This window comes from Podarcis tiliguerta (genome assembly GCF_965153285.1).
Source record: "Podarcis tiliguerta genome assembly, chromosome: 2".
NCBI lineage: Eukaryota > Metazoa > Chordata > Lepidosauria > Squamata > Lacertidae > Podarcis > Podarcis tiliguerta.
In genome coordinates, this window is record NC_139535.1 from 88,322,552 (window position 1) to 88,347,944 (window position 25,393).

The following is a 25,393-nucleotide window of genomic DNA, read 5'->3' on the forward strand; positions in this document are numbered from 1 at the left end:
GCCCAAGCAACATAAGAGCTGCTTCATGCTGCAAGGAGTTCAATGCATTTTCAGCCACTTGTTTGTTACCCTCACATGAAGATTGTGACGTGTGAATCACAATATTTTTCTGCTTGAGTGTGTACCTGTCCTTGACTGTGTTTGCAACTGGTTGTGTGGAAGGCAGTATAAACCAGCCCTGAAACAAAGTTTTCTTTGTAGCTCTTTTAAATATTGCTGGCATTTTGGAGCGTCATAACTGCTAACATACCTTCTGTTTAAAAGCGAGCAGGAGAGACTGTCAAGAAACCATTTGTGGCTACCAAGCCATGTGCTTGAATATTCTAAAATTAAAAACCAGCAAATTCCCGATTCAGATAACCTAGAAACTTTGCTTTCTGAATTATTCCCATTGTGGCAGTGTGCCTTGATTCTGAGGTTATTTTTAATTTGACCACCATTATGACACCTCCCTAGGCTAGGGCTACCAGACGTCCCCAGTTTCTGGGGATAGTCCCCGGATTTGCATATCTGTCCTCGGGAAATGGGGCAGCGGCAGCCTCAGCAGCCCAGAGCCAGCCTGGTAGCGCAGTTGGCACAACACATCATATGGGGACTTCCGGAGAGGAAAAATGGCAGGCGTCACGGCAGTGAGCAGCTCCTGAAGCCAGACAGAGCCAACTGCGTGACCAGGCTGGCTCCAGGCTGCTGACTGCCGCTGCCACCGCCACTGCCAAAGGGGAACTGGGGATGTCCGGCGGTACAGATCTCCTGCCCCCTTCCCCCTTTGTTTTGACTTATTGGGGGAGGCTCAGGAGTTGTGGGCGGGTGGTCGTTGCCCAGTTTTTAAAAAACTCTGCGCATTTATGTTTCACAGGGTGGGAAATAAGGGCTTGCCTGGCAGAGAAACTGCGTGCCTTGCGCCCCACCTGGGCAACGGCCACCCACCCGTGACTCCCAAGCCTCCCCCAAACAAAGGGGGAAGGGGGCAGGTGATTGGGGAAGGCTTGGGAGTCATGGGTGGGCGGTGAGCCGTTGCCCAGTTTTTGAAAAACTCTGTGCATTTATGTTTCACAGGGTGCAAAAGAAGGGTTTTGCATGTTTATACAATATGCATGTGCGCTTGGGCCCGGGGTCGTTTGCCTCACCATCCCCACTACTGACTCCCTGTTGCTACTCAGCTTCAAAAAATAAAAATAAAAAATTGTGTCCCTGGATTCATTGAAAAAAATCCGGTAACCATACTCTAGGCTTGCTTAACCATCTAGGGCAGGCATAGGCATAGGGCAGGCCCTCCAGCTGTTTGGGACTACAATTCCAATTATCCCTGACCACTAGTCCTGTTAGCTAGGGGTGATGGGAATTGTAGGTCCAAACATCTGGAGGGCCGGAGTTTGCGTATGCCTGATTTAGGGCAAAGTCTCCTTGCTGCCCTTTTCCCTCGAAATGATATTATTTTGTCTTTACCTCTTAGTTGTCGTCATGCCGCTATAGCCAACTATTTTGGAGACGCCGTCCCCCAGTGCAATAAGTGCTGTGATTACTGTAAGAACCCAGCAGCAGTGAAAAAGCACGTAGAGGCACTTGAACACACCGGCAGCGGCTGGAATAGAACCTGCATTGGACCTTCTGCTTCCTCTTGGAATGCCTTTGACCCAGACCTGTATGAAGGAGGCAGAAGAGGCATGGGTGGCTTCAGCAGGTATGGGTTTGCTTCTGACTCCAGCAGAAGTGAGTTCTGTTGACAATAATAAGGATTTCTCCTCTTTTCTCCCCTATGGCGGCTTCAGTTGTTTTGGGACTAGTAGTTTCCTCATACCTGAAGTCCCGCATCCCTCCCCGCTGCATACAAACTAAGCCAAGTGCCACTGCGACTTCATGAATCAGCCAGAGGAATAGATAACTCCTTGAAGTGGAGCCGAGCCTGGGAGTTGATAGCTGGACTTAGTAGAACCAACAGAAAATACAGTGGTACCTCGGGTTACATACGCTTCAGGTTACAGACTCCACTAACCCAGAAATAGTACCTCAGGTTAAGAACTTTGCTTCAGGGTGAGAACAGAAATTGTGTGGCGGTGGCGCGGCGGCAGCGGGAGGCCCCATTAGCTAAAGTGGTACCTCAGGTTAAGAACAGACCTCCAGAACGAATTAAGTACGTAACCAGAGGTACCACTGTAGGTTAAAAAGAAAACACTGGTTAAAAATGTGGCATAAATGCCTTTATGTCGTGATGCAGCCAGGGGTTAACAAATATTGTTGTTCTTACTGGCCAGCCAACAATTTGTTGTTGCAGGCTCACCCTCAAGCGGCAAGGTCTTGTATTGACCTCATGTTTTGACTCCAAATGGAGGCAGGAGGGAATCTCCTTTTTCTCCAGCAATGAAGTTGGAGAAGGAGGTCAGAAAGCAGTTGATGGCTGAAGGATTGGCAGCAGGGAGAGGGGAGGTGCGACGACAGAGCCTTCCTCTTCCTATGGGCTTGATGGAAGAGCAAGCCAAATCATTCGTGCCTCTCCTGGCAAGCACAGAGCCAGAGCACATCCAAGGCTTCGGCTGAATACTAGGGCTGGAACATCATCCATTCTGTTCTTTAGCACTAGGTATGGGGGAAGCCTCAGACTTGTCTCGCTTATCAAAGCTCAGCTCTCATCTCATCATAGTCAGGGAGATTTTCAGTGAGACTGCGTGAGTCAGTAAATGTGTGAAATTAGACCTTGGTGTTTTCAGCTGTTCCACCCTGTTCTGTATTGATGCAACAGAGAGCAGTAGCTTCTGGCAAAATGTTGTGCTTTCTAATCCCTCTTAAAGGAGGGATGGGGGCACCCCGGGAAGAGAAAGAGAAAGATTGCCCATGCTGTAAGAAGCAGGTCACTGTCCTCTTTAGCTTCCAAGTGCCCCAGACATTCATCTCTTGCCCTGTTGCCTCTGATTATCCTCCAGAAAGTGCTCACAGGAGCATGACTGGGGGTTTTTCAGAAGAATTTGACTAGTGACCGTAAGCAAATGACTCACTGATTTCAATGGGAAAGTTAAGTGTATGTTTAGCACAACTCTTCCATTGCGAACAACAAGATCTGAAAGCGCTTAATTTTGGCTAGGTTGGCCTTTGTTCTGTTTCGTGACCTGAGTTTTGTTCTGGTATGCAGCAGAAAGATTAAAACCAAATGTTAAGTTGCCGTTTTCCTTTTACTTCCCGGTTAAATGAAATAGTTTGCACTATATTTTTTATCTTTTGTTATCCCTTGATCATTGCATGCGGTTAACATCTGTACTTCTTGTGAAACAAAGATAAACCAGCCATATATTTCACCTTTTGTAATTTAATTTTCTGCTCTACTTGACTTGCATATCTTGCATACACTCATCTGTAAATGTTTTCTTTTTATGCAAGGTGGTCTTTAAAAGAAAGTGATCGCTTTTCAGTAGTTAAAAGCTTCGGAACTTTAAAAGTGACTTCTTATTTAACACATACGTTTCTGATGCTAACAATTTATAAATGAACCAGCTTCAGTCTAGAGAGGGTTTTCATGAGTAGAAAAACACTTGTGCCCTGTCAAATTCCTCTGATTTCCCTGCCCCATTGTAACTCTTCTGCCCCTTCTCATGCCAGACCAGAGAGGGTCTTCTGGCCTCCAGGAGCAAATTCTGGGGGGCACAGGGGACAGTAGTGGGGAGCTGGGAAGACCTTGTTGCCCAAGTGAGTTCAACTCAATCTTCTCTGAATTCAACCGATAAAACACATGGCAAGAGGAACATAGAAGTCCGTGTCGGTTATGAGGAAATGATCGGTTCTGGATTGATTTATTTGAGAGAAAACCTGGAAATGTGACAATCTCACCCTGGAATGAAATCTGACTGGGACTCAGGCCCACAATCCTCTGGGATATTGTGATGTATTTGCTAGATCAAATTTCCTTGATGCCAGTTTAATGTTTGAAGTAATTCTGGGTAACCTTCCTGTTCAGTTTCCAACTGTTTCCGGGTTATTGTTCAGATATGATGAAGACAGCGGGAGTGTGGCTGAAACGAATGAGGACCAGCAGAAAAGGGAATGGAACAACTTTTATAAGAGGCAGATGAGTCTTCGCAAGGTAAGTTGGTAACTTCCTCTATCTTGACGGGTGGGAAAAGAGTAGGTAACAGCGCAATCCTATATGTGTTTACTCAGAAGTAAGTCTCACTGAGTTCAGCGTGACTTATTCACAGGTAAGAGGGTACAGTGGTACCTCAGGTTACATACGCTTCAGGTTACAGACGCTTCAGGTTACAGACTCTGCTAACCCAGAAATAGTACCTCGGGTTAAGAACTTTGCTTCAGGATGAGAAAAGAAATCGTGCTCCGGCGGCGCGGTGGCAGCAGGAGGCCCCATTAGCTAAAGTGGTATCTCAGGTTAAGAACAGTTTCAGGTTAAGAATGGACCTCCGGAACGAATTAAGTACGTAACCAGAGGTACCACTGTATAGGATTGCAGCCTAAGTGTTACTGATGCAAGCCATGAGGTCTTTATTGTGTTCTTATGTTAATATGTGAGAAATCATTCACACATTAAAGAACTTACCTTGCTCTGACATTTCTTTGTTAGTTAGAGAATAGTACATTTTTCTTTCAATTTTTATGATGCATTACCACAGGGTGCTTAATGAGGAGAACTCTTAAAGTGGCCTTTTTGTGCATATCTCTGTGTGTGCTTTCTTTCTGTCTCCAAGCATTTTCTTGGTTGAATTCACCACTCTTCCTATGTGACTAGAATGCAGTCCCATTCAGTCTTGAAACCAAACCCCATCTGTGCAGCTTAGGGACTTTGGGATGGAAAGTGGATGGCTTTTCTTGGTGTCTGATTTTCACACAGAAAAAGAGAACTCCTGGGCTAAATTACTTCCTAATCCTTTGAAGGATCCTTCTAAGACTTAACTAGTAACTCTAATGCTATTTTTAAAAGCCAAGCATTCCTTGTTACGCATTGCAGCTGCAAATTATAAAATGACATTCGTAAATACAATAAAATGTAAAGTTGCACTTTATTGTAGAAGAAAACATAGAGATGAGGCAATTAATAGAGGCAACTCTAATTATTTGCTCAAACCAGCATGGAAGAAATTGACCCAATGTTTTATCCCATAGATCATTTTGTTTTTGCTTTTATGTCTTCAAAATGCAAGGTGCATACAGTATATGTGTGCAGCCCTTCCATGCAATCAATATATGTGCACACATACACATACAGACTTACACACCCATCCTCTCATGCTGCCCCACATATTTTTTGCTTTATTCCCTTTTGATTAGTCCAGTTGTTAAAAGAAGGTAGCAATTTTATTTATTCAGTCTACAACTATGAGAAATGTCATAAAATAAGCCATTACTATACATCAAATCTTACATCTCAGAACAGTGTGAAACCACCTGCTGAATGGGGAGGGATTGTGTTTCTCCTGCAATATTCAGTAAATGAATTCCACTTCTTAAAATTACCTTCCCGCTGTCTTTTTTCTTTTAAATCAGGTTAATTTTGCCATTAAGGCAAATGCCCAGGTTTTATTAATCCATTCTTCTATTGTTGGCAGTCATTATGTACTAGTTTATAATATTCGTGCTGCTTTCAGCGTGTATAAGACTAAATTTATTATGTTTATTTTTTACCTTACTTTCCATATAATTCAGTGAAAAAGCAAAATTCCAGATCCATTGGGATATCATTGTAATTCCTGTTATTGAGCTCTTAATATTTTTTTAGAAATGGCATTCCCATTGTATGTGGTGAAAGTCCCCCATTCCTTTTATAATGTTTCCAGTGCTTACTTAGATTGTTCCACTTTACTATCGACTCATGCCGTTTAACAAAGCCTTAGCAAGCTTTGGCTCAGACTAAAAATTGTTGTGTAAATGTGGAAGGTCTTTTGTGTAAAAAAACCCCTCAGATTCTAAATCTAGTCTTGTGTTCCAGCCTATACCTTTAGATACGTTTTTCCTGGTTTATGTCATTGCATTTTCTCTCTTACATTTATTTCAGGGCCAGGAACCTGAAAAAGACAACTTTGTCCCTCCAGGTAAATTTCTGCATTACTTCATAGATCAGATGCTTCAGACAAAACATTTATGGTTCTTTCTGGGGATTTTACAATGACTAAAATTACTATTTATACAGTATAGCACTATCTGTATATGAAGCTAAAGAGCTCAGGAGTTAATGCTTGACCCAAAGTTAAGTGTGGCCCACAATGATGAGCTTATTGCCAGGAAAATTGGGCTTAAACTTGACTGTAGCAAAAATAGTTGGAGAGGTTGCTATCTGCCCAAATCAATTTCTTACTTCTGTTTCCCATTTCACATGAAAATTATGGGTGTATCAAACCCAATAGCTACAGTTAATTTACATATTTCAGCCAGTTGCTGATGAACCAAATGGGTTGCGATGAGATGGGTTGGGTTATGACCCTCTTCACGTGACAGAGGCAGGGAAGCAAAAAACTCTGGGAGACATTTCAAGGACTTTACTCAGTCTTCTTTGTGGTTCCAAAAAAAAAAAAAAAAAGGCCACAAGAAGTGGCGGCCAGTGTTGGATATCAAATTCCTCAGTCACTGGGTCGTTTCCACAAAGTTCAAGATGGAGTCTCATATTTATTAATAATGGTATTGGAAATAGATACAATCAGAAAGACTCCCACTACAGCGTATCCATTCCTTCAAAACAAACTAAGGAAAATCCCCAGAACACTAAACAGGTTCACACAGTCCATGCTAAAGGATAGAAGGAAAAAGTAGGGAAACTGTCCCCAACCTCATCTCCACTATAATTCCCCTGACCCAACAACCACTATTCCACTATGCCTCCCAAAGCATCCAAGTAAAAACCTGGCAAGCCAAAGGCCTACTCCGCCTAACTGATTTTAACAAAAAAAGACCTTGAGCTTGTTTGGAGTTTCTGGCAGAGGAGTTCAGCTATTGTATACCCTTGACCAAAGAATGGTACACTCCTTCTGTATGAGATGGTTGTCATCTTCCATTGATGCACATGGAGCAGTGAAGGAGACACTCGCCTAGCCAGCCAGATCAGCTGAATCAACCCTGGCAATCGATGGGGTGACGGATGTCGCAGCCAGATCGCCCTCACATCCGACTTTTACAAAAATGGCAACCCTAGATCAGCATGGGAAACACAGGACAAACTAGAGGACACTCAAATACCCTGGCTGACCCATCACCAATCAAATACAGTGCCACCTGCTCAGTAGTGGGTTTATTTAGACCTCCCTCCAAGAAGATTCTCACAAGGGTGTCTAATTGACCAGGAATCTTATAAGGGGATAAATTAAACCTTCTCTGACTCCTTGATAGAGTTTACAATAGAAAAACACATAAAAGGCTGGTTCCATCTCTAAATGATGGCAAGGATAGAACCTGTCCTTGAATAATACTTGAGAAAATCTGCTATCTAGGATTTTGAAGATACAGTGGTACCTCGGGTTAAGAACTTAATTCGTTCTGGAAGTCCGTTCTTAACCTGAAACTGTTCTTAACCTGAAGCACCACTTTAGCTAATGGGGCCTCCTGATGCCGCCGCACCACTGGAACATGATTTCTGTTCTCAACCTGAGGTAAAGTTCTTAACCTGAGGTACTATTTCTGGGTTAGTGGAGTCTGTAACCTGAAGCGTATGTAACCCGAGGTACCACTGTATTAAAACATGTAAAAAAAACCCCTAAACTTCTAAAAAATACTATCACCACAATGGATACTTGTCTAATTTATTATTTTAAATGGCTATATCCTTCTTGTACCCACTCATCTACTGCAAGAGGTAAGGCAACATGTCAGAAAATGTTTGTGTATCTGTCTCATTGTAGATGCTGATTGTCCCTTGAAGGATGCAGCCAGCAGAAAAATAGCTAAAATCACAGTGAAGGTAAGAAGGGGCTGTGATTACTTACACCAAGCTCCTTTCCCCTCCCCACCTGGATTACGACATGGGCATGAGAAATAACTAGCAAGAAAGTAGCACTGATGAAAATGGGATGAAGGCATAAAAGTGTGGTGTGGTGGAATGCCTTAAGAGAAGGATGGCACCTTGATTTATATTAGATTGTAGCATAGGAATGTAACGGGGGTATATTGTCCGGTTTCAGTTGGCAGGTTTTAGTAGGGCAAATAAATTGGAGAGGATGCAGAGACAACAGCAGATATTATAGAGCAGCTGGGAAAAGATTACTCATGTCCACAGTCGTGAAAGGTTTGATTATTATTATTATTTATTAAATTTGTATACCTCCCTACGTCCGAAGATCTCAGGGAGATTCACAGCAAAAAATTACAATACAAAAAATGATACTGAGTATACTTTACATTATTTGTACTGTCCCAGAACTGCTGGTTAGAATAGATGATGCTTCACTTTCCTTCTGCAATCTGAAATTGGCTCCCATCTCTTCTCCTTCAATTTTAGGCTAGAGAACACTGTCTGAACATGCTGAAAGAAGCACTGAGCAACAACCGGGAAGCAGCTCTAACAAGAGATGGGTAGGAAGTTATTATCTAGTCCAGGAGGAGGAGCCCCATAGATCTCCGTAGGGCAAGCCGTGGGCATTTATGCAAGCCAAGGAATTTATGCAAGCCGGCGCATGGCACTAGGGGCTCATGTGCACATATCTCCCATCCAGCACACCCTTCATGAGGTGTGCAAGTCTCCCATTCCCTGCAGTGGCTCATGTGCTTTCCATGTGCATACTTGTGCACATGCAGTGGTAGTGATGGGAAGCAAGGAAAAGAGGGCTCCTGCACATGCAGGCACTGCACCAGGGCTGGATCAAGTTATATAATGTTATATGTCACAGCCATTTGCAAAATGCAGTGTAGTGGTTTGAAATGCTTTCTCAGCCACCAGTAATATTATGCTGCAGGTTCCAACGTATTAACATCTCATTCCCTCTCACTGTTTTTGGGAGCATGAGAAACAGGTGTCTGTTGTTCTAAGGTAGTTTTTAAAAGAACAATTTTCTATCATTTTATTAGTTGTGTTCTATTAATGTGTTTCTACAGGGTGAGTCTTTTAAAAGAGGCCCCGTAGAACATGTGTACCGTAGATTCCTGCGTATTAGGCAACTGGGCGTATTAGACAACCACCCAAATTGGCAGCTGCAATTTGGGGGTTCGTCTTATAAGCCCAGTCGCCTAATACGCTGGGCAGCTCCGCGCTGGGAGAAAGCCACCCGGCGCGGAGCAGAGGCTGCTGCCCGCTGCAGCTGCTGCTTCTGAGCAGGGGGCGGGGGACGGGCTCCATGCTGGGTGGCTTTCTCTCGGCGCGGAGCCCGCTGCCCGCCACCCATACCCGGCATACGAGACGACCCCCGACTTTTTAACCTCTTTTCCGGGGTTAAAAAGTCGTCTTATACACCAGAATCTACGGTACTCTGTATCCACGGGGCCTCTTTTAAAGGACTCACCCTGTATATGTTCTAAAGTTGCACTGGGAAAGGTTGTTTTTTTTTTGGGGGGGGGGCTATAAATAACTTCAGGTTCATGGGGAAACTGCTTGAATCTTGTAGATCAAAACTTAAAGAAAGTTGAGCACTTCAAGTTAAATGTCATACTTTAAATTAGAATCCAAAATTGTGTACTCCTAAGGAAGACAATATTGAGTGCTAAAGCCAAAATAACATTTTTTAAATCATTTCTTGCAATATTTTCTGAATAGGTTGAGGTGGGAGTGCAAAAATGAATCTTAACAGCTACAACCCTGTTTTTTCTATGAAGCTTGCAATTTTCTTTAGTTCCCGCTAGAGGGTAGTAATATACTGCACAAACGTATTATTTTGAAACCACAGAGGAGGTTGTGGTAATTCATTGATAACTGTAGAAATACCTTCATAATAGAGTAAAAATAATCCAGAGGGGGGAAATATGCTCTTAGACCCGTCTTCTGCCCTGCCTCCCAACTGCACACACAAACACCACATTAACCATAAGTTTCCACCAATATTTCTGCACCCAGATTTTAATTCTTAGTGTTCCAGCCTTTCTTCCATAGTAACGGACCTGACAGGTGTTGGAGAACTTCCTCTGTTATTGGAGAAATATGTCCCACTTCAATTGATCAAACTGTCTTGTGTTTCAGCTCAGATGTTCTAGTACATGCTGTGGAAATGGAGTATGAAGCTTTCCAGGCCAGTAAAATGGCAAACCTGTACAAGGCGACTGTTTTAAAGAAGGTAAGAAATAGTTGGTAGTTTTAAGGGGCTTCATTTGATCTCCCTGATGTGTTGGTTTCTCAAATATGCGACTCTGCTAGAGAAAGTGGCTAGGTATTTTCTGTGTGTGTACTATGGAGAAAACACTGCTTACTCCATCTTTTCTCATTGCTGTCTTAGAAGAGGGTTTTTGGGCAGATCCTTAATTTCTGCAGGCTAGACCTCAACTCAAGCAAAGCTCAGATGCGTAGTTTGGAGAATATGCCAATAGTTTTGACAAGACAACATTCTGAAAACAATTTGTTTGTTTTTTAATGAGCAGTGGGTTTTGAAACTATACGGTTCTGCAGGCTTCATGTAATTCTGTGTTGCTTGTCAAGAAATACAAATGGGCTCTAATTCATAAATCATAAACTTTAAATTTCCAAAATTCAAACAAGGGTAGAACCCTAAAAATTCTGACATATTATAATCCTGGCTCGACCAAGTAACTGAAGTACCAGTAAATGAACAATAGCAACCCTAACTGAAGTTCATCCAAGCTAGAATGTTACAAGAATGGACCCTATGCTGTATTAAGGCATTACTGGTCACTTAGAGAATTAAGGGTGGTGCGAATTCCGCATTAATTAGTTTGGACAAGAAGAGAAGAATTTGTGAACCCTGTGCTTGCTTTGTGTTGCAAAAAATGCTGTGCACAAGAGAGCTTATCAAGACAACTTTCCCCTTTCTTGTTACATAAAGGTAACCGAAATTAACAAAGCTTCCAAAGACGGGGAGCTGTATTCCACCCTTGGAGTCAATGGCAGTTCCAAGTTGAAGACTGAACCAGTGGCAGCAGCTGATGATGGCTTCATCCCCGCGTCCAAGGTGAATACGGTAAGTGCAAATAGGCACTATTAGAACCTTAAATAGCATTTTCTCTCTCTCTATATATATATGTATATTAAAGTGATTTTGCAGCAGCAACCTGTGTCCTGGTGTCTATGGGGTTTCCATTTTCATAATTTCTTTTTATATGGGCTTCCAGCAGTCTTCTTTTTCCTGTCCCATTGCTTTTAATTTTTTCTCTATGGAAAACATTAATGTGTGAGGTGGTCTTTGAGTTTAAGGCGCATCTACAGTTTGCCTGGACTAGGATTTGATTTCCAAGACAGAAGGCGGGTAGGCAAAAACTAGCCCTCTAGCTACCTCTCATCTTATTTCTTTCTAATGTAGTTCAAACCCAAGAGGGTGGGGATTGGATTTCGGAAGTCATCTGATGTATTCCAGTCCACTTCAGAAGTTCTGGCTGCCAAGGGAGATGATGGAGTTAAGCATTTGAAGGAGGACGTTAACCAGAAGGGAAGCCACCACTGTGACCCTGAGCCTATGGACATTAATGGCACACTTGAGAGACAGGCGAAAGTGGCCGAAGAAGTTTGCCAAAATGCCGAGGAGGTTCCTGAGAAGAAGGGGCAGCAAAGCACCCCTGATGCTATAGCCTGCTTGGGAGTTAGTCCCACCAAGAAGGGCAAACCCAGTAAGAAACAGCTGCTGTTGGCAGAAGCAGCTAGGAAAGACTCTCAGAAGATATCAAAATTCTTCTCCATCCCCAAAGCAGGGTCCTTGGTGTCAGAGCTTGATTTGGCAGAAGAGAACAACTGCTACCATGATGAACTACCTCAGTTTCCTTCCCAAAGAACGTGTGACAAGAAAGCAGAATCTCAGGAAACTGAAATGGTCTCCAAAGAAGAAAGAGTTAGCGCATCCCATGTAGGAGAGGAAGAATCAGAAAAAGCAGGAGAAGGTCTGACTGTTAGAATTCCTAGCTCAGGAATAGAACCCTCATGTTCAGGAACAACCTTTGGAAAACCAAGGTGAGGGGTATATTTCCTTGTTGTTGCTCTTCCCCAGACTCCCAACTGATACCCACCCAATTCCCAGTTGGTAGAAGGTTAGAAGAAAAGTGATTATTCATAAGCTGTTCCTTCACAATTGTATTTAAGACTCAGGCTGAAGGCAGCCGTTGAATTGACATAGCTCTGATCTAAACCATTGGCAAAGGCTTTTAGAACAGAGGCAAAGGTGTCTGGGCTGTAAATCAGGAGGATGGTTAGAACTGAGTTTGGAGTTGCAGAAGCAGGCCTGAGTCGGGCATTCCATGGGTGTTAACTATCTGTAACTAATTTCCACAATAATAATATTGCTAGTCGAGTAAAATCTTTCTAAACAGCAAATGGATGATGAATATGCTTGGATTGCTTAAATTCACAGAATTCTCAGCTGAATCAGTCTTTAAAATATATTTCAAATATTTATTAGGCTGTGCTTTTAAAATTAAGGTGGTTACAGATGTTTTGTGGATGGCATCTGTGTCTGTTGCAGGGGCTGCTAATAGAATTTGTCAGTTTTAAAAATCAGGGCCCCAACTCTATTTTTTTATTTCCGTAGCTCACCTGTTGAAAACCACATGTCAAGACTGTTGTTTTTACTGCTTCCTTTGAATACCATAAATATACCATCCTTGAACAAAGTATCTGATTGTTCCTATCCCCCCACAGAGTTAAGCCTTTCATTGAAGATGAAATGACAAACAGTTGTCGAAACCATAATGGAAAGAGACCAGGGTCAGCTGAGGTGATACTTCATTACTATTATTAAATCCCCTTCTCTCTCTTCCTTAGGAGCACACGCAAAAACATCCCTGAGATACAGGCGAAGCATGCTTTGCAGGAACTTATGGTGGGAAAGCTCACTCAGACCTTAGGATGGGACTAAGGTGTAGCCATTGGAATATGCATGCATGGTTAATATTACTGGGGTAGCAGGAAGAGTGGTCCCCATTTGGCATGTGTGGGGCAAATTCCAGGAGGCCAGACATGTTTGTTTGTTGTAAAAGAAACTGATTTACTTTGTTGTAAAGAATGTTGTGTCAACTTAAAGACTAACAAATATATTGTGGCATCAGATTTTGTGAGCTGGAGGCATTAGATAAATGAAGTGGTCACCTACATTCCAAGTATTAAGAGATGAAAGGTTTTTTGTTTTTTTAATGAGATCAAAAGGCTATGCAGAAGCCTATTTATACACAGAGCACAAAGGGGGAAAAAGATTCAATCAGCAAGGGTGTGGCCAAAACTATGTGGGCCACTGGTAATGAATAGGCATAGCAAGATCAATTATACACAAATACCTGAAGAGGGACATTTACTTTCTTAAGTGAGCTAGCCACACTCTGTTTCTTGAAGGTTTAAAGTGTTTGGGAAGGATCTTTACCCCGTCCCTTGACATTAGGAAGGCACAAAGAAATAGAAGTCAGGAAACTCTGGTAGATTGCTGGCAGAGGCTATGCGTTCCCTGTTTCTCACAACATTCCTTTCATGAGCATTTGTTCCTCTCTTGCTCTTTCCCAAGGATCTGGGAAGCCCTTCTGGAAAGAGGCTACGGATGATGACCAAATCTTCCATCACATTGCAATCAGAGGGGAAAGCTGATGGGCTGATGAAAAAGAAAGTCACGTTTGATCCCAATTTGTCGCAGGTTGATAAAGAAGGAACAACCAGAATCATCCAGCCATCTACAAAGGCATTGTCACTTAAGGAAACGGCAGACATTGTTGTAAAATACTTGACCCCTTTCTACAAAGGTGGCAAATTTGCTTCCAAGGTTGGTTATGAGCCATGTTGCTTTTTCCTACTCTTGAAGGGGTGCCTAGAAGGAGTGTTTTCTGTCCTATCTAACTGGCAGCATGGAGAGACCATTTTCACTGTATTGGCCAGTGTCTTGGGTCCCTTGTAGGGTGAGGGTAAACCATGTCTGGAAAGAGCAGGGTATATTACCCTTTCCCATAGCCAATGTTCAGTGAGCTAGATGGACAATATCAGAAAAAAATACTGGTAGGACAACAGTACAATGGTACCTCGGATTACATACGCTTCAGGTTACATACGCTTCAGGTTACCGACTCCACTAACCCAGAAATAGTACGTCGGGTTGAGAACTTTGCTTCAGGATGAGAACAGAAATCATGCTCCGGTGGCGCAGCGGCAGACCCCATTAGCTAAAGTGGTGCTTCAGGTTAAGAACAGTTTCAGGTTAAGAACAGACCTCTGGAACGAATTAAGTACTTAACCTGAGGTACCACTGTACTCTTATTCTGTGTTTGTTTTTAAATCGTGTGTGGTGGTAATGAGAGCTTAAATACTTACATTGTGACTTTGTTCCTTAGGAACTTCTTGCAGATCAACAAGTTTAACTTATACAAGATATTGGGTTTTTTTTTTATTTCTAAGTGATTAGTTCATTAGGTCAGATACATGTCCTGGGTGCTGCACAACTGGAAGATGCTAGGTCCTACCATGTTGGTCTCGGCACCTAGTCGTTATAATATGGGAAACGTTATAGGAGTACCAAGACGTCCCAGAGAGTACACAAAAGCAATCATATGTCAGTGAGGGTGAGAACCCTGTTATGCTCATTCTGTTTCTTCATCCCTAATTGGCAGGATTTGTTTAAAGGGTTTGCCCGGCACCTCTCTCACTTACTGGCTGCAGACAAGAGTCCTCTCCGTAAGACAGGTGAGTTATCAGGTGATGGCTGGGGAGGAATGTCTAGTGCCTTGTACCAGTAGATCCTGGATCTAACACCAGTACAAAATGATCAGGCAGCCAGCTGTGTATGGTGGGTTGGGGGTAGGGTAAATAATATAATATGTGTAATTAAAGAAAATATTTGAAATGTGCAAGTGGTATATCTAAGGTAAAGGAATTGGAAGGAGTATGTGGAATGTTATGAGACTGGTGTTGTCAGCACATAATTTTCATTCCTTAGCATCTCCTCGGTGTTTCAGTGGTAGATCCGTACTGCTGGCATTTCATTCTCCCCGAGTCCCCTATTCTTTAAACAGCATTTGCCACTGGGATATTTTCATGGTTCAGAGCATTTGTGCAAATGTGCATGAGAGAGATGTAGTATCAAACTATCCTAATTTTGCTTGTGTGTATTGGGAAGGGAGGTTCATGCAGATTCTTTTCTTCATAGATGGCTTGGAGACAAAGTTAAATTATACTGTAGTTAACAGTGGTGAACGAGGTTGGGCATCAGTGTATTGTGTGTTACTTTCTGTTTGTAGTAAAAGAAGAAGCACAGAGACTGATCAAGGAATTTTTCAAAACCCGTGACAAGTGTGAAAATGAGACAGACTGGCAGGAGCTAACCAGCTTGGAAACATGACACCTGAAAGGCACTGGTTTTGTCTGCTTCCTGTGGCTGCTGGACCCCAAGCACTTAAAGGAATCATCGTAGCTATGGGAGTGGGGTGGTGGTGGACCCAGTTAAGCACTGGCCTGGGGGAAAAGCCTTTGAGATGTTATCCTAGCTAGGTAAAGTCTGTTGTGCAGATGAAGTCACCAATTTTAAGTTACAAGGCTGCCCTGTGATACAGTCAACTTTGCTTGTTTTAGACATACCACGAGACTGTAATTGATTCTTTCTCTGACTAGGAATCTTGCTGCTACCCAAGATTTCCCGCCTCAACCCCCAGTCCGTTACTATGTTTTTTTAATTAGCAGCAGCAACATCCCTCAGAGTTGTCATGGAATACATTTGCTTTGAAGAAGGCTTTCTTGTTTTGATACAGTGGAAGGGAGTCTGGCAGAGCTGCTTTGCCCAGGTCCCTTTTGATTTGTGTTGTTTGTGCTGAAAAGTGTCTCCTTGCACTAGAATTATTATTTTTTAAACTGTGCATATTGCAATAAGAATGAGAAGTGCTGCCAGGTACAATTCTCTCTGTCAGAAAGTAAATTTAGGGCCTAACTAAAGGTTGCATGAAATCAGCCTACAGTATAATAAAATCCAGAAAGCTACCTCTTTAAACAGAGAGAAGCTGCTATGGGAAGCTGGTGGTTTTGTAACACCAGCAGGGCAGGGGATGTTATTGGTGCCAGTTCCTGCCAGCTCTGTTATCCCAAATGACTCCACTCTCACATGAGATTGTGAAAGACATGTTTGCCAACTTCTATGCTCCCCATGGCCATCAGAGTTGTGTTGCATACAAATGCATGTAACATATAGTCAGACACTAATAAAATTTTATTTTTCAGGAGAGAACAGTCTTCTTCAAGGCTTGAGGGCATGTCCTTGCCTACATAAGTTGAAGAGTTTTATATTTTGTGAAACCTCAGGAATAAATAGAGGCCATGGGGCAACCCTTCCCTCCCCGCCAAATTCTATTTGGTGGTTACTAGTGTTTATATTCTGTTTTTTGTTTGCAGTAAACAGTTGTATCCAGGAACACCTCCTTCTGATGAAAAGGCCTAATACATGTTTCAGGATGTTGTTGCCATTGCAATGTATAATTGCATTTTTCTTTGTGCATATGGAATAAGTCTAAAGAAATCTGAGACCTTTGCAAATAGGTTATTACTGACATGTGATTCCAGGTAGGTTCACATTAGGGCTGCTTCAAAATCTCTGTGATGACAGGCGCGTTTGATGCACGGTAAGGAGTCCTGGACATTTGCACCTGCAGAAAACATGAGTGTGTTGCATGTGCAGAACTATGTTTTTCAGGTGTATATGCAAAATACTTTACAGGTTATAATATGAGATGTAGCCATTTGTATTAGCCACTTTGTATTGTCCATCAGGATGTTAAAAGAACCAGCCTTCCAAATATCACAGTTGACTGGGCAGAGGTGAGTCTGCACAGCAGAGTCTTTGGTATGAGGGCTGTGCAAGTATTCACTTAAAGCCATATTGCTGCATTGTGCCTCTCATGTCATCTTATCAGACTACTGTGACAAAATTGCCCAGGGGTTTTAGCAGGAAGATGCTGCTTTATTTATGTATAGTTCAAGTTTGGCATAGACTGTAGATTCCCTGCTGGGATTATGGTTTTTTTACAATTGTATTTTCTTCTTCTGTGCCTTAGAGAAGCATTAACCTTTTCCTTTAGTGGAAACTCCTAGACAAAGGTGGGCCTGGCAGAGGGACCCCCTTCTTAATAGCTTGCACTTGGGAGCTAGGGGTTTGTTACTTTAAAAGGTTCGTGGTGAGCTGCTAATAAAATGAATGTTAAAGAGCTTATACTGCTTAATCTCATTATTTTTACCACTGGAAATCACACATACCAAGGAAGGATCTTCCTACCCACCTTGGGAGAGGAAGAAGCAGCTAAGATAACATCACCCAGCCCCATACTGCTCTGGCTCTCGTAAGAAAGAGTGGTAGGGGGGTTGATCAGCTGAGAGGCGAGCTTCCTGGCCCCCTCCAGTTCGCATTAGCCACTTGTCTGCTTAGGCAAAGGCGAGCAGCAGCCAAGCGCATAGAGCCTGAGAAGCAAGTTCTCAGGCTCTGTGCATCTGCCTGCCTTTGCCATCTGATGGCAGCTCAGGAGCCGCGATGTGAACGCCATACCGGTTTCAGACAATGAATCGCGGTAGCGGCCCAGCTCTAGCTGTCAAAACCATTACAAAATCTATCATACCACGAGCAACAATCAACAGTTTGCCACCCCTCATTGTTGCCAAACAATGAAGAGTAAATAGGATGGTGCCAGGCAAGCGTCTCTTGGTAGGGCAATAACTACCCCTTTGTCAGCATTTTTGAGTGCTCTGTATTGGGGCAGGGACACAGACTTAAATCACAAAGGAATATTTGTACTGATGCTGCTCAGAGCACATATATGAACCACAATTAAACAAGCATCAAGGAGAGTCATTGAGGACAGTAAAGGTAGAATGCCAGTGTTTTAATAATACCTGAACATCTAGGTATTGTAAATTTGTCAGTGCCAGTAACAGTGAAAGTCAGCAAAGCTTTGGTAAACCTGGATCTGCTTTTAGCAAAACAAACTGTAAATACCCGTGCCCTTCCTTGAACTTCATTACATGTAATAAGAAGCATGTCTAGATCTGTTAAGCCAGTTTTGCTCTCTAGTAACTGAAAGGCTAAACATTTTTTTTTAAAAAAACACATCTGAATAAAGAGGGAAAATCTGCTGCAGTGAGGTTGGCTTAGGAGGCAGAGCAAGAACCAAGGTAACAGTGCTTACTTCAGATGCTTGCGATGAACAGAATTTGCATGAAGCTTTATGATCTCAGAGTTCAAAAAAAGACATTTCTGCCACTCACTAAGCCTCAGATTCGTTTTCTTCTAGGATGATGGCAATCGTGTGGTACAATGCTTTAGCCTGTCAAGATAGAAACTTCAATGAAACAAAAGTCCCTCATCTGCCATCTCTACTTCCTTCCCGCTCATTTTGAGAAATCGTTTCATTTTGTGCTTGCACCTCTACTTTCCAAAAGGAAGCCTACACCAACTAAAAAAACAATTTTAAGTGAGATCCAGATGGAGCCTTCGTTTACTAGAACTTGGTGTTCCTTGTGAAAGTAATTTTTTTAAAAACAAAAAAAATCCAGTAGTCAAAAGCCTTGTAGTTAACTTGTTTTCCCTTATGGCGGTCTTTCTCCTGCTTCAAAAGCAACGCTGTCCTGTGCTTTAGAACCCAAATCTAACTTCCTGGTCCAATGGCCAGATGTGGTTCAGCTACACAGGTTGGCAGTAGCACCTCCAGGGAACCACATGCGGGAACAGTGGGTTTAGTTCCAGACAAAGGACTCCTCACTATGCTCTTTTCCTGCAGGCCAGAGATGTACCCTATCCCCAAGCATGCAGCATGAAAGGGGATGCTGCAGAACAGGCTTCCTGCCTTTAATCCCATGAGTTGTTGCTTTCTAGCAGCAGAACATACCTCTTTGTAACATACCAGTCAATGCCTTGGGGTAGCTAGAAATTCACTTGATTTTAACCTCTAGAAATAAGTTCTGCCAAGAGCCCTGAACGACTGGTTGTAGAAAGAGCAGGCTTCTATTATGGTGTATTGCACTAGAGGAATGCCACAAACCCCACCAGAAATAAGACTAATTTAAGGCCGGAGAATACTGCTAAACCCTAGTAAGATTCGGATCTCCCAACTGTGCTGTGTCTGTTTTTGTAAACTTGGTTAAGGCCCAAAATGTACAAAGCTAAAAATTACACCTGGATCTTTTAACTTAAGAGGCGACGACCAGGAATATTACCTGCTTCAATTCAAACCAAATCGTTTTGGGATCTGCTGCTGAGCCGTAGTTAATTTCCAGGCCAGGAAGCCCAGATTCATTCATGGGGCGCAAAGTCCGCATCCTCTGTATCGTCGCCAGTGGAATGAGGCTGTGAAGGTTCTGGGTGAAGGGAGGGAAACTGCCATTAGGACAGGTATATTGCAGTGGAGGATCAAAAGCACCGCATGACTATTAAGAACACCTTCTGGATCAGGTCAGTGACTCATCTCATGGCAGCGTCCTGTTCTCATAAGTAGCCAATCATATGAGAAGTTAATTCTTGTTATTTTGTCCACATGAGCTTTCACAGAATTTAATGCATGTTTCAAATTGCCTTTTAGGAGTCCTGATTCAACAGCAGTCCTCTGAACTGAGCAAATATTCATAGCAGAGTCTCCCCTCCCCTTTTCAGGGACATTCTTTTCTCAAAATGTAAATCACTCAATACACCCATTTCATGATATTCCATAATGCAGCTGCAGGAATAGTAAAAAAAAGAAAAACAACTTGAAAATTTTGAGGAAATTACTCTGTTCCATCATTCTCCACAATTATTCTTTATTGAAATTATTGTAAGTACTATTGAAATAATAAGGTTAATTCAGATTCTGTACGAAGCCTGCCAAAGCACACTTGGGTAACGCTCACTGTGGGTAGCTATGACATTTACATGCTGATTACTATATTCAGCCCAATCACATGGAAACTCGCTGATTTGTTTAAAAACGAGGATTATTGTGACATCTTGAAAGCTGAAGAAGTTAAAGAAGCTTTCATGGACCGGAGCCCACGTTATGAGATACATAAAGGGTACTTACTGTTAAGTTTATGAAACAGATGAACATTTCAGAAAAGTTAAGCTAGATACAACTATCAGTTTTCTTTTTTTGTGTGCAGACCCAGGAAGCAAAGGGCTATGCTCCTTATTTTGAAGCCCCAACCCATGTTGGTCCACCATACTTGTGATTTATAGTTGACACCAATGTGAGTTTTCCCCTTAATACAAATGCATTAATGCCTTCTTGATCCAGGTAAGGATAGCAGATGGGGGGTGAGGATTAAAGCCCCCAGCATGGTCCTGATCCAGGTTAGGCCCCCTGCACCTGCTACTTACTCTAAAAATAAAGTAAGCTGCTAATACTCCAGGATTTCTACTAAAGCCATACCTGGGTCTTCCAATTCACTATAATGATCTGTTCCTCATTCACTCCCACAAAGCAAGGCGTAGGGATCCCAAGTGTGCTGATCTTCTCCACAGTGTAAACGTTGTAGCCAAAAAGCGGCAGCTGGATCACGTGCTCTGGGACAAGAGAAGGAAGCGGTCACCCCACAGGCCAAGCCAAACCACTGTATTGCTGCTGCCGACTATTTCTAGTAGACGTGGGGTTGCCCCATCTCCTGAAAAGAATATGGCTAAAAGGCAAGACTTTTGTGCCATGCCTGGTATTCCCAAGGCTGCCACAGCCACAGGGCACAACTACCCTGCATATCCAAAAACTACAGAAGCAGTGATTTGTCACATTATTGATAATGCAGTACAGTTCTACAGTCACACACAGTGGCTTATATCCAATATAGAACATGAGCTCCTTGTTCTTTTAGCATAGGATTTAGCTCCCACCCCACCCCATCTCTTCTGGGGAAGGTACGGGACGAAAATACCATTGCACAAGGGTAAATCTAATGGGACGAATGTATTGGATGCCACCTGTTTTCATTATTTGGAAGTTATAGTGCAGCTGATGCAGCAAAAAAGGCTGTTTGCAAAGTGTCGACAGCGGGGACCACATTTCTACATTCAGCTGGAAGGATCCTGCAGATGGTGACCATGTTTTTGAAGGACAGGGCATTCTTTGTAGATAAGAGATGCTTCTCGTGTTGGGTTTTGCTGAGTCCCGCTACGTAAAAACATGAACATTTTGCACTCACATTTTGCCTACCCTACAGACCAGTGCCCTGATCAGAATGGCTATTGTGTGTTTCAAAAAAGGCGATTGATGGGACCAGAAGAGTGATAATCTACAGATTTACAAAAATATCCTTAGAATTACTTGAACAGTAATAAAGGAGAACTAAGAACAACCTGTGACCATCCTCCTATAGGAACCTAGAGGTGATCTTGCTGTGTCAAAGGAAAAGAAAGTCACAGGCACTAAGACATACTATAAATAAATGCCGCAACCCATTTTACCACTATGATTTGTAGATGCTTGCCCTTAATAGAAAGCATGTTTTGCAATATGTATGCATTTTCCCTCATGTAATCTACTTGCACATAAAAGAAAAAAGCCAGACTCGGGGAAGATCTCACTGAAAGTCAAGCACTGGGTAACGTGGGAATCAGTAACGTACTTCATAACAATTAGGTTGAAGAATGAAATAAGATAACCCCATGTAAATTGCCTTGAGTTCTTTGGAGAATGCAAAATAAACATGTCAGTATGCTCCTGGATTCCATGCCTTGATGTTTGGGGGAGTACCATGTGGCAACAGGAAACCGGCAGAAAGTTTGGGATTACAGAATAAGATCATACCAGCTCCAACCGTATTGCCCACTTGAACTTACCAATGAAACTGATTTTTGCCTCCTGTCGCTCAAGTTGGTTCGTGGTTTTCAGCTGATAGGTGACAGAATTTTGAACAATCACTGGGTTGATGAGGCGTGCAACGGCATCAGGGATGTAACTTACTAGTTCCTCTCTATTTAGGTGATCAGAAAATAAAGGTATGGTTAGGACGCATAGCTGTGCTCCATGGAAAGAAATATTTGAACAACAATTCAAGAATACTACTACTTCCTCTTCCCCTCAGGCTGGGTTTAGTAGAAAGAACTCTGCTGCCACAGGGCCCAAATAAGAAATACGCTTACCTTGGTTCTCGAACAGCTTAGTTGTTGAAGAAATCAGCTCCCGAACAGCGAAAACCCGGAAGTGTTCCAGTTTTCAAACGTTTTCTGGAAGCTGAACATCCAATGCGGCTTCCGCTTGAGTGCAGGAAGTTCCTGCAGCCAATCGGGAGCTGTGCCTTGGTTTTTAAACTGTTTCGGGAGTCGAACGGATTACGTTCGAGAACCAATGTACCTCTGTACTCAGATTGTGTGAATGGTGCCTTCATTTAACGTTCAGTAGATTAATTAGAGGATGTGAGAGGAAATAAACTAGTAAGCGGGGCCTCTTGCATCATTTCTCTCACCCCCAGGGTACATGGATCATGTAAATCAAGAGTGGTGAACCTGCAGCCATCCAGATATTGCTAGTCTAAAATTCCTATCGCCCCTCAGCTCTGGCCATACTGACTGGGACCGATGGGATCTGGTGCTTCAATATCTGGAAGGCCACTTGTTCACCAGCCCTGAAGTAAACCATAATGGGGCTGAAATTTAGCATGCAAAAGTGGGTAAGAGTACAGAATCATCCACAACCTATAGTGAGTGACAGAACCTAGTCCCCTTATCACCAGGGCCGGCCCAAGATATTTCGCCACTTAAGGCAAAACAGAGAATGGTGTCCCTCTGCCACCACTGTCCTTCCTGCCTCCGCCGCCTGAGGCAACTGGAAGGGTGGGGGGAAAGGAGGCTAGAGAGGATCAGGTGACAATAGCGGATCCACTCTTCCCAGGCAATGGCCACGAGCTACAAGCACAGGAGGTGGCAAACAGCACATTCCTCAGGCATCTGGATTCTAGCTGTCCCCAGCCAGCCGCCTGAGGCTAATGGGCAGACTGACCCTGTTACCACTTTCTTGGAACAGTTACCATTAGCAAACAAGTATGAGAGACATTTTACCTGCTCTGTCTCTAAACAGCATTGGCTAAACCCCCAAAATGGCAGGGAGGAGTCAAGTAGCTCTTCTGAGCATATGGACTAGGAGCGTGATAGTATGCACATGCTCTGAGGAAGACAAGAAGAACTGCTGGGGGGAGGGGGATGTGAATAATGAGGATCAGGCCAGGGCCCTCGTCTTGCCTATATTAAGGATGGTTGGACTTTGTGAATACATCTTCACCCTCCCTGAGTCTTCTTGACACACGTAGGGAAATGTCTCTGCCAAGCATCAGGTTCTGGCCTACACAAACCACCCAAGGCTACGAACAGGAGACTTACATGGAAGGGACTGATCCAGCTCCCTTGGCCCAGTGCTGGAGCAGAGACAAGGCACACACCAGCTTCTCTAGCTCCCTGGTGTGTGGCAGCAGCAGCTTCCCTTTCATATAATTCTGCAGCACCTAGGAAAAACCCACAAGAGTGTTGGAGATTCATTCCCCATGTCTGCAGTCACGGGATTGTTGTCTATCACATGACGGTGTATGTTTTCATTCCACAGTGTGGGAAGTGATGGAGACAGGATGTTTGTGTTACTGTGTTCTGTAAAGTGGGACTATTGTCCTTTGTTCTCTCTCTCTGCTGTCTGATGAGAAAGAGGATGGAGCCAAGTCAGAATGCTCTGAGTGTATTATATGTAAATAAACTTAGATTAGCCAAAATGCTGTGCTACTGAGATCTGTTACGCAAACTGCGAATACTCTGCGGATCCCTAAGCGTGCTAATGCCTTTTGGTATCAGTCGCCGTGATGTTCAGGCAGAAGAAAGCTTCTGAAGCTCCCGAACGACCGACCAGGAGGGAGAGAACATGCCAGTCAGGCATGTGTGTCTACCAGGTTCCTACGCGAGAGTAGGACGCTCCTAACAAAGAGAGCATTGCATTGTACTTCACTCTTTGCCTACAATCCCTTGAGCAGGAACCAGCAGGGAAGCATTTTGCTGGTTGAACAACACAGTCCTATTAATGGTTATGTAACTCTAGATATTCAGCAAATTCTGGCAGCTGATGCCCTGAAAGTGTCCCAAACATCAAGCTAGGTCACAGCAAATTTAGCCTAATGGGAACAAGATGTCACGCTCACAGGCAATGTGTGCGGCATCTTCAGACGAATCCCCAGCCTTTTGCAAAGGGTTCCTTCAGACATCCTTTTTATTGTGCATTAATTGTGTTTCTGCTCATAATGGCATTGGAATGGTCATCTGCAGTTCTGATTTCAGCACTGTTTGTGCCTTCAAAAATTTTTGGGCAGACATGCGGCTTTGTTTGCCATTGAAATCCTGTAACTATGTATTTATTTATAAAATTTACAGAATTTTACATAAATTTTACAGATTGCAGAAAAAACTCAAAGCGGTTTATAAAAAAAAGAACATTGCCACTAAAAGATTTACAACTGTAATTTAAAACGCACAGAAGGAAGAAAGGAGCCTCTCCATAAGCTTACCTGGTTGAAGTGAATGTTAATATACATGTCATTCTCAAAGTGCAAGGGTGTCCTCCAGGTGATCCTGCAGAACTCCAGCTCTACCGAACTTCCCTCAAGCAAATAATCATGGATGTACTCAGTCTGGCGCAAGGGACGTACAAACTTACCTGCATGGCAAAACAAGAGACACAACCCTGCTCACCTGAACATCACACACCCATTTCAAAGTAAAGCAGAGAGAGCAGGATGTGGCGCTTCAAGTCACCCTCTCCCCCGTCAAATCAAAGGCACCTTATTCCCCAGGATTCAGCCCTAACAGCACCGTGTTGCACATTCCTGCACAAGGCGATTTCATGTGAAACGGGCTGGTCAACAATGGCTACTACATCTCATTCACACAATCTGCACCTATGTCTCCATCTGTCTCCATTAGAACCTTGAAGGTTTTGGTGTTGTTGTTTTTAAGATGAAAATAAAAGATCTAAATTCACACTCATTTAGTGTATTGATGGAGGGCTTCCAAAATCCTTCATATGATGATATGAAGGATTTTGGAAGCCCTCCATCAATACAGCCTCAGCTGGCCACCCCTTACCTTGGGCCAGGTATGCAGTCTGAGAAGTGATTCACACTGCCTCTTTGCATACTGGCATTCCTGGGCTGGTGGGCACTTGCTGGTCTTAGCAGGGATGCGAGTCCACCCAGGTCATGCTAGTCAACAAACTACCGTATTTTTCGCCCTATAGGACGCACTTTTTCCCCTCCAAAAATGACGGGTACCCACGGAAATATCCCCATCTTGTCTTGATTCGGTAGCCATTTACTCATCTACCCTGCTCCTGCTGTTGGGCAGTCATCTTTAGCACATTTCATCATATAAGAAAGTATCCTGCAGCTGACCAT

The 25,393-nt window shown here is 43.2% G+C and overlaps 2 protein-coding genes across 5 annotated transcripts in view; one reads left to right on the forward strand and one right to left on the reverse strand.

The window, feature by feature from the left end:
• Nucleotides 1-17,228, forward strand: part of RECQL5 (RecQ like helicase 5) — a 48,439-nt gene extending 31,211 nt beyond the window's left edge. For 2 of the 4 annotated variants that reach the window (XM_083429869.1, XM_083429868.1), the window contains exons 9-20: nucleotides 1,454-1,681; nucleotides 3,973-4,069; nucleotides 5,990-6,026; nucleotides 7,824-7,882; nucleotides 8,420-8,493; nucleotides 10,088-10,181; nucleotides 10,905-11,039; nucleotides 11,379-12,019; nucleotides 12,704-12,779; nucleotides 13,557-13,808; nucleotides 14,647-14,719; nucleotides 15,274-17,228. In XM_083429869.1, the coding sequence (XP_083285995.1) occupies nucleotides 1,454-1,681; nucleotides 3,973-4,069; nucleotides 5,990-6,026; nucleotides 7,824-7,882; nucleotides 8,420-8,493; nucleotides 10,088-10,181; nucleotides 10,905-11,039; nucleotides 11,379-12,019; nucleotides 12,704-12,779; nucleotides 13,557-13,808; nucleotides 14,647-14,719; nucleotides 15,274-15,374 (1,867 nt within the window). In that variant the 3' untranslated portion in view covers nucleotides 15,375-17,228. The remainder of the gene's footprint in view (nucleotides 1-1,453; nucleotides 1,682-3,972; nucleotides 4,070-5,989; nucleotides 6,027-7,823; nucleotides 7,883-8,419; nucleotides 8,494-10,087; nucleotides 10,182-10,904; nucleotides 11,040-11,378; nucleotides 12,020-12,703; nucleotides 12,780-13,556; nucleotides 13,809-14,646; nucleotides 14,720-15,273) is intronic. The other 2 variants (XM_083429870.1, XR_014508640.1) reach the window with 2 other exon arrangements.
• A 638-nt stretch (nucleotides 17,229-17,866) lies between these two features.
• Nucleotides 17,867-25,393, reverse strand: part of LOC310672564 (unconventional myosin-XVB-like) — a 67,400-nt gene continuing 59,873 nt past the window's right edge. Inside the window, exons 46-51 of the mRNA XM_083429987.1 lie at nucleotides 24,509-24,657; nucleotides 23,346-23,467; nucleotides 21,810-21,943; nucleotides 20,410-20,543; nucleotides 19,223-19,363; nucleotides 17,867-18,333 (exon numbers count right to left, since the gene is read on the reverse strand). Of these exons, the coding sequence (XP_083286113.1) occupies nucleotides 18,274-18,333; nucleotides 19,223-19,363; nucleotides 20,410-20,543; nucleotides 21,810-21,943; nucleotides 23,346-23,467; nucleotides 24,509-24,657 (740 nt within the window). The 3' untranslated portion in view covers nucleotides 17,867-18,273. The remainder of the gene's footprint in view (nucleotides 18,334-19,222; nucleotides 19,364-20,409; nucleotides 20,544-21,809; nucleotides 21,944-23,345; nucleotides 23,468-24,508; nucleotides 24,658-25,393) is intronic.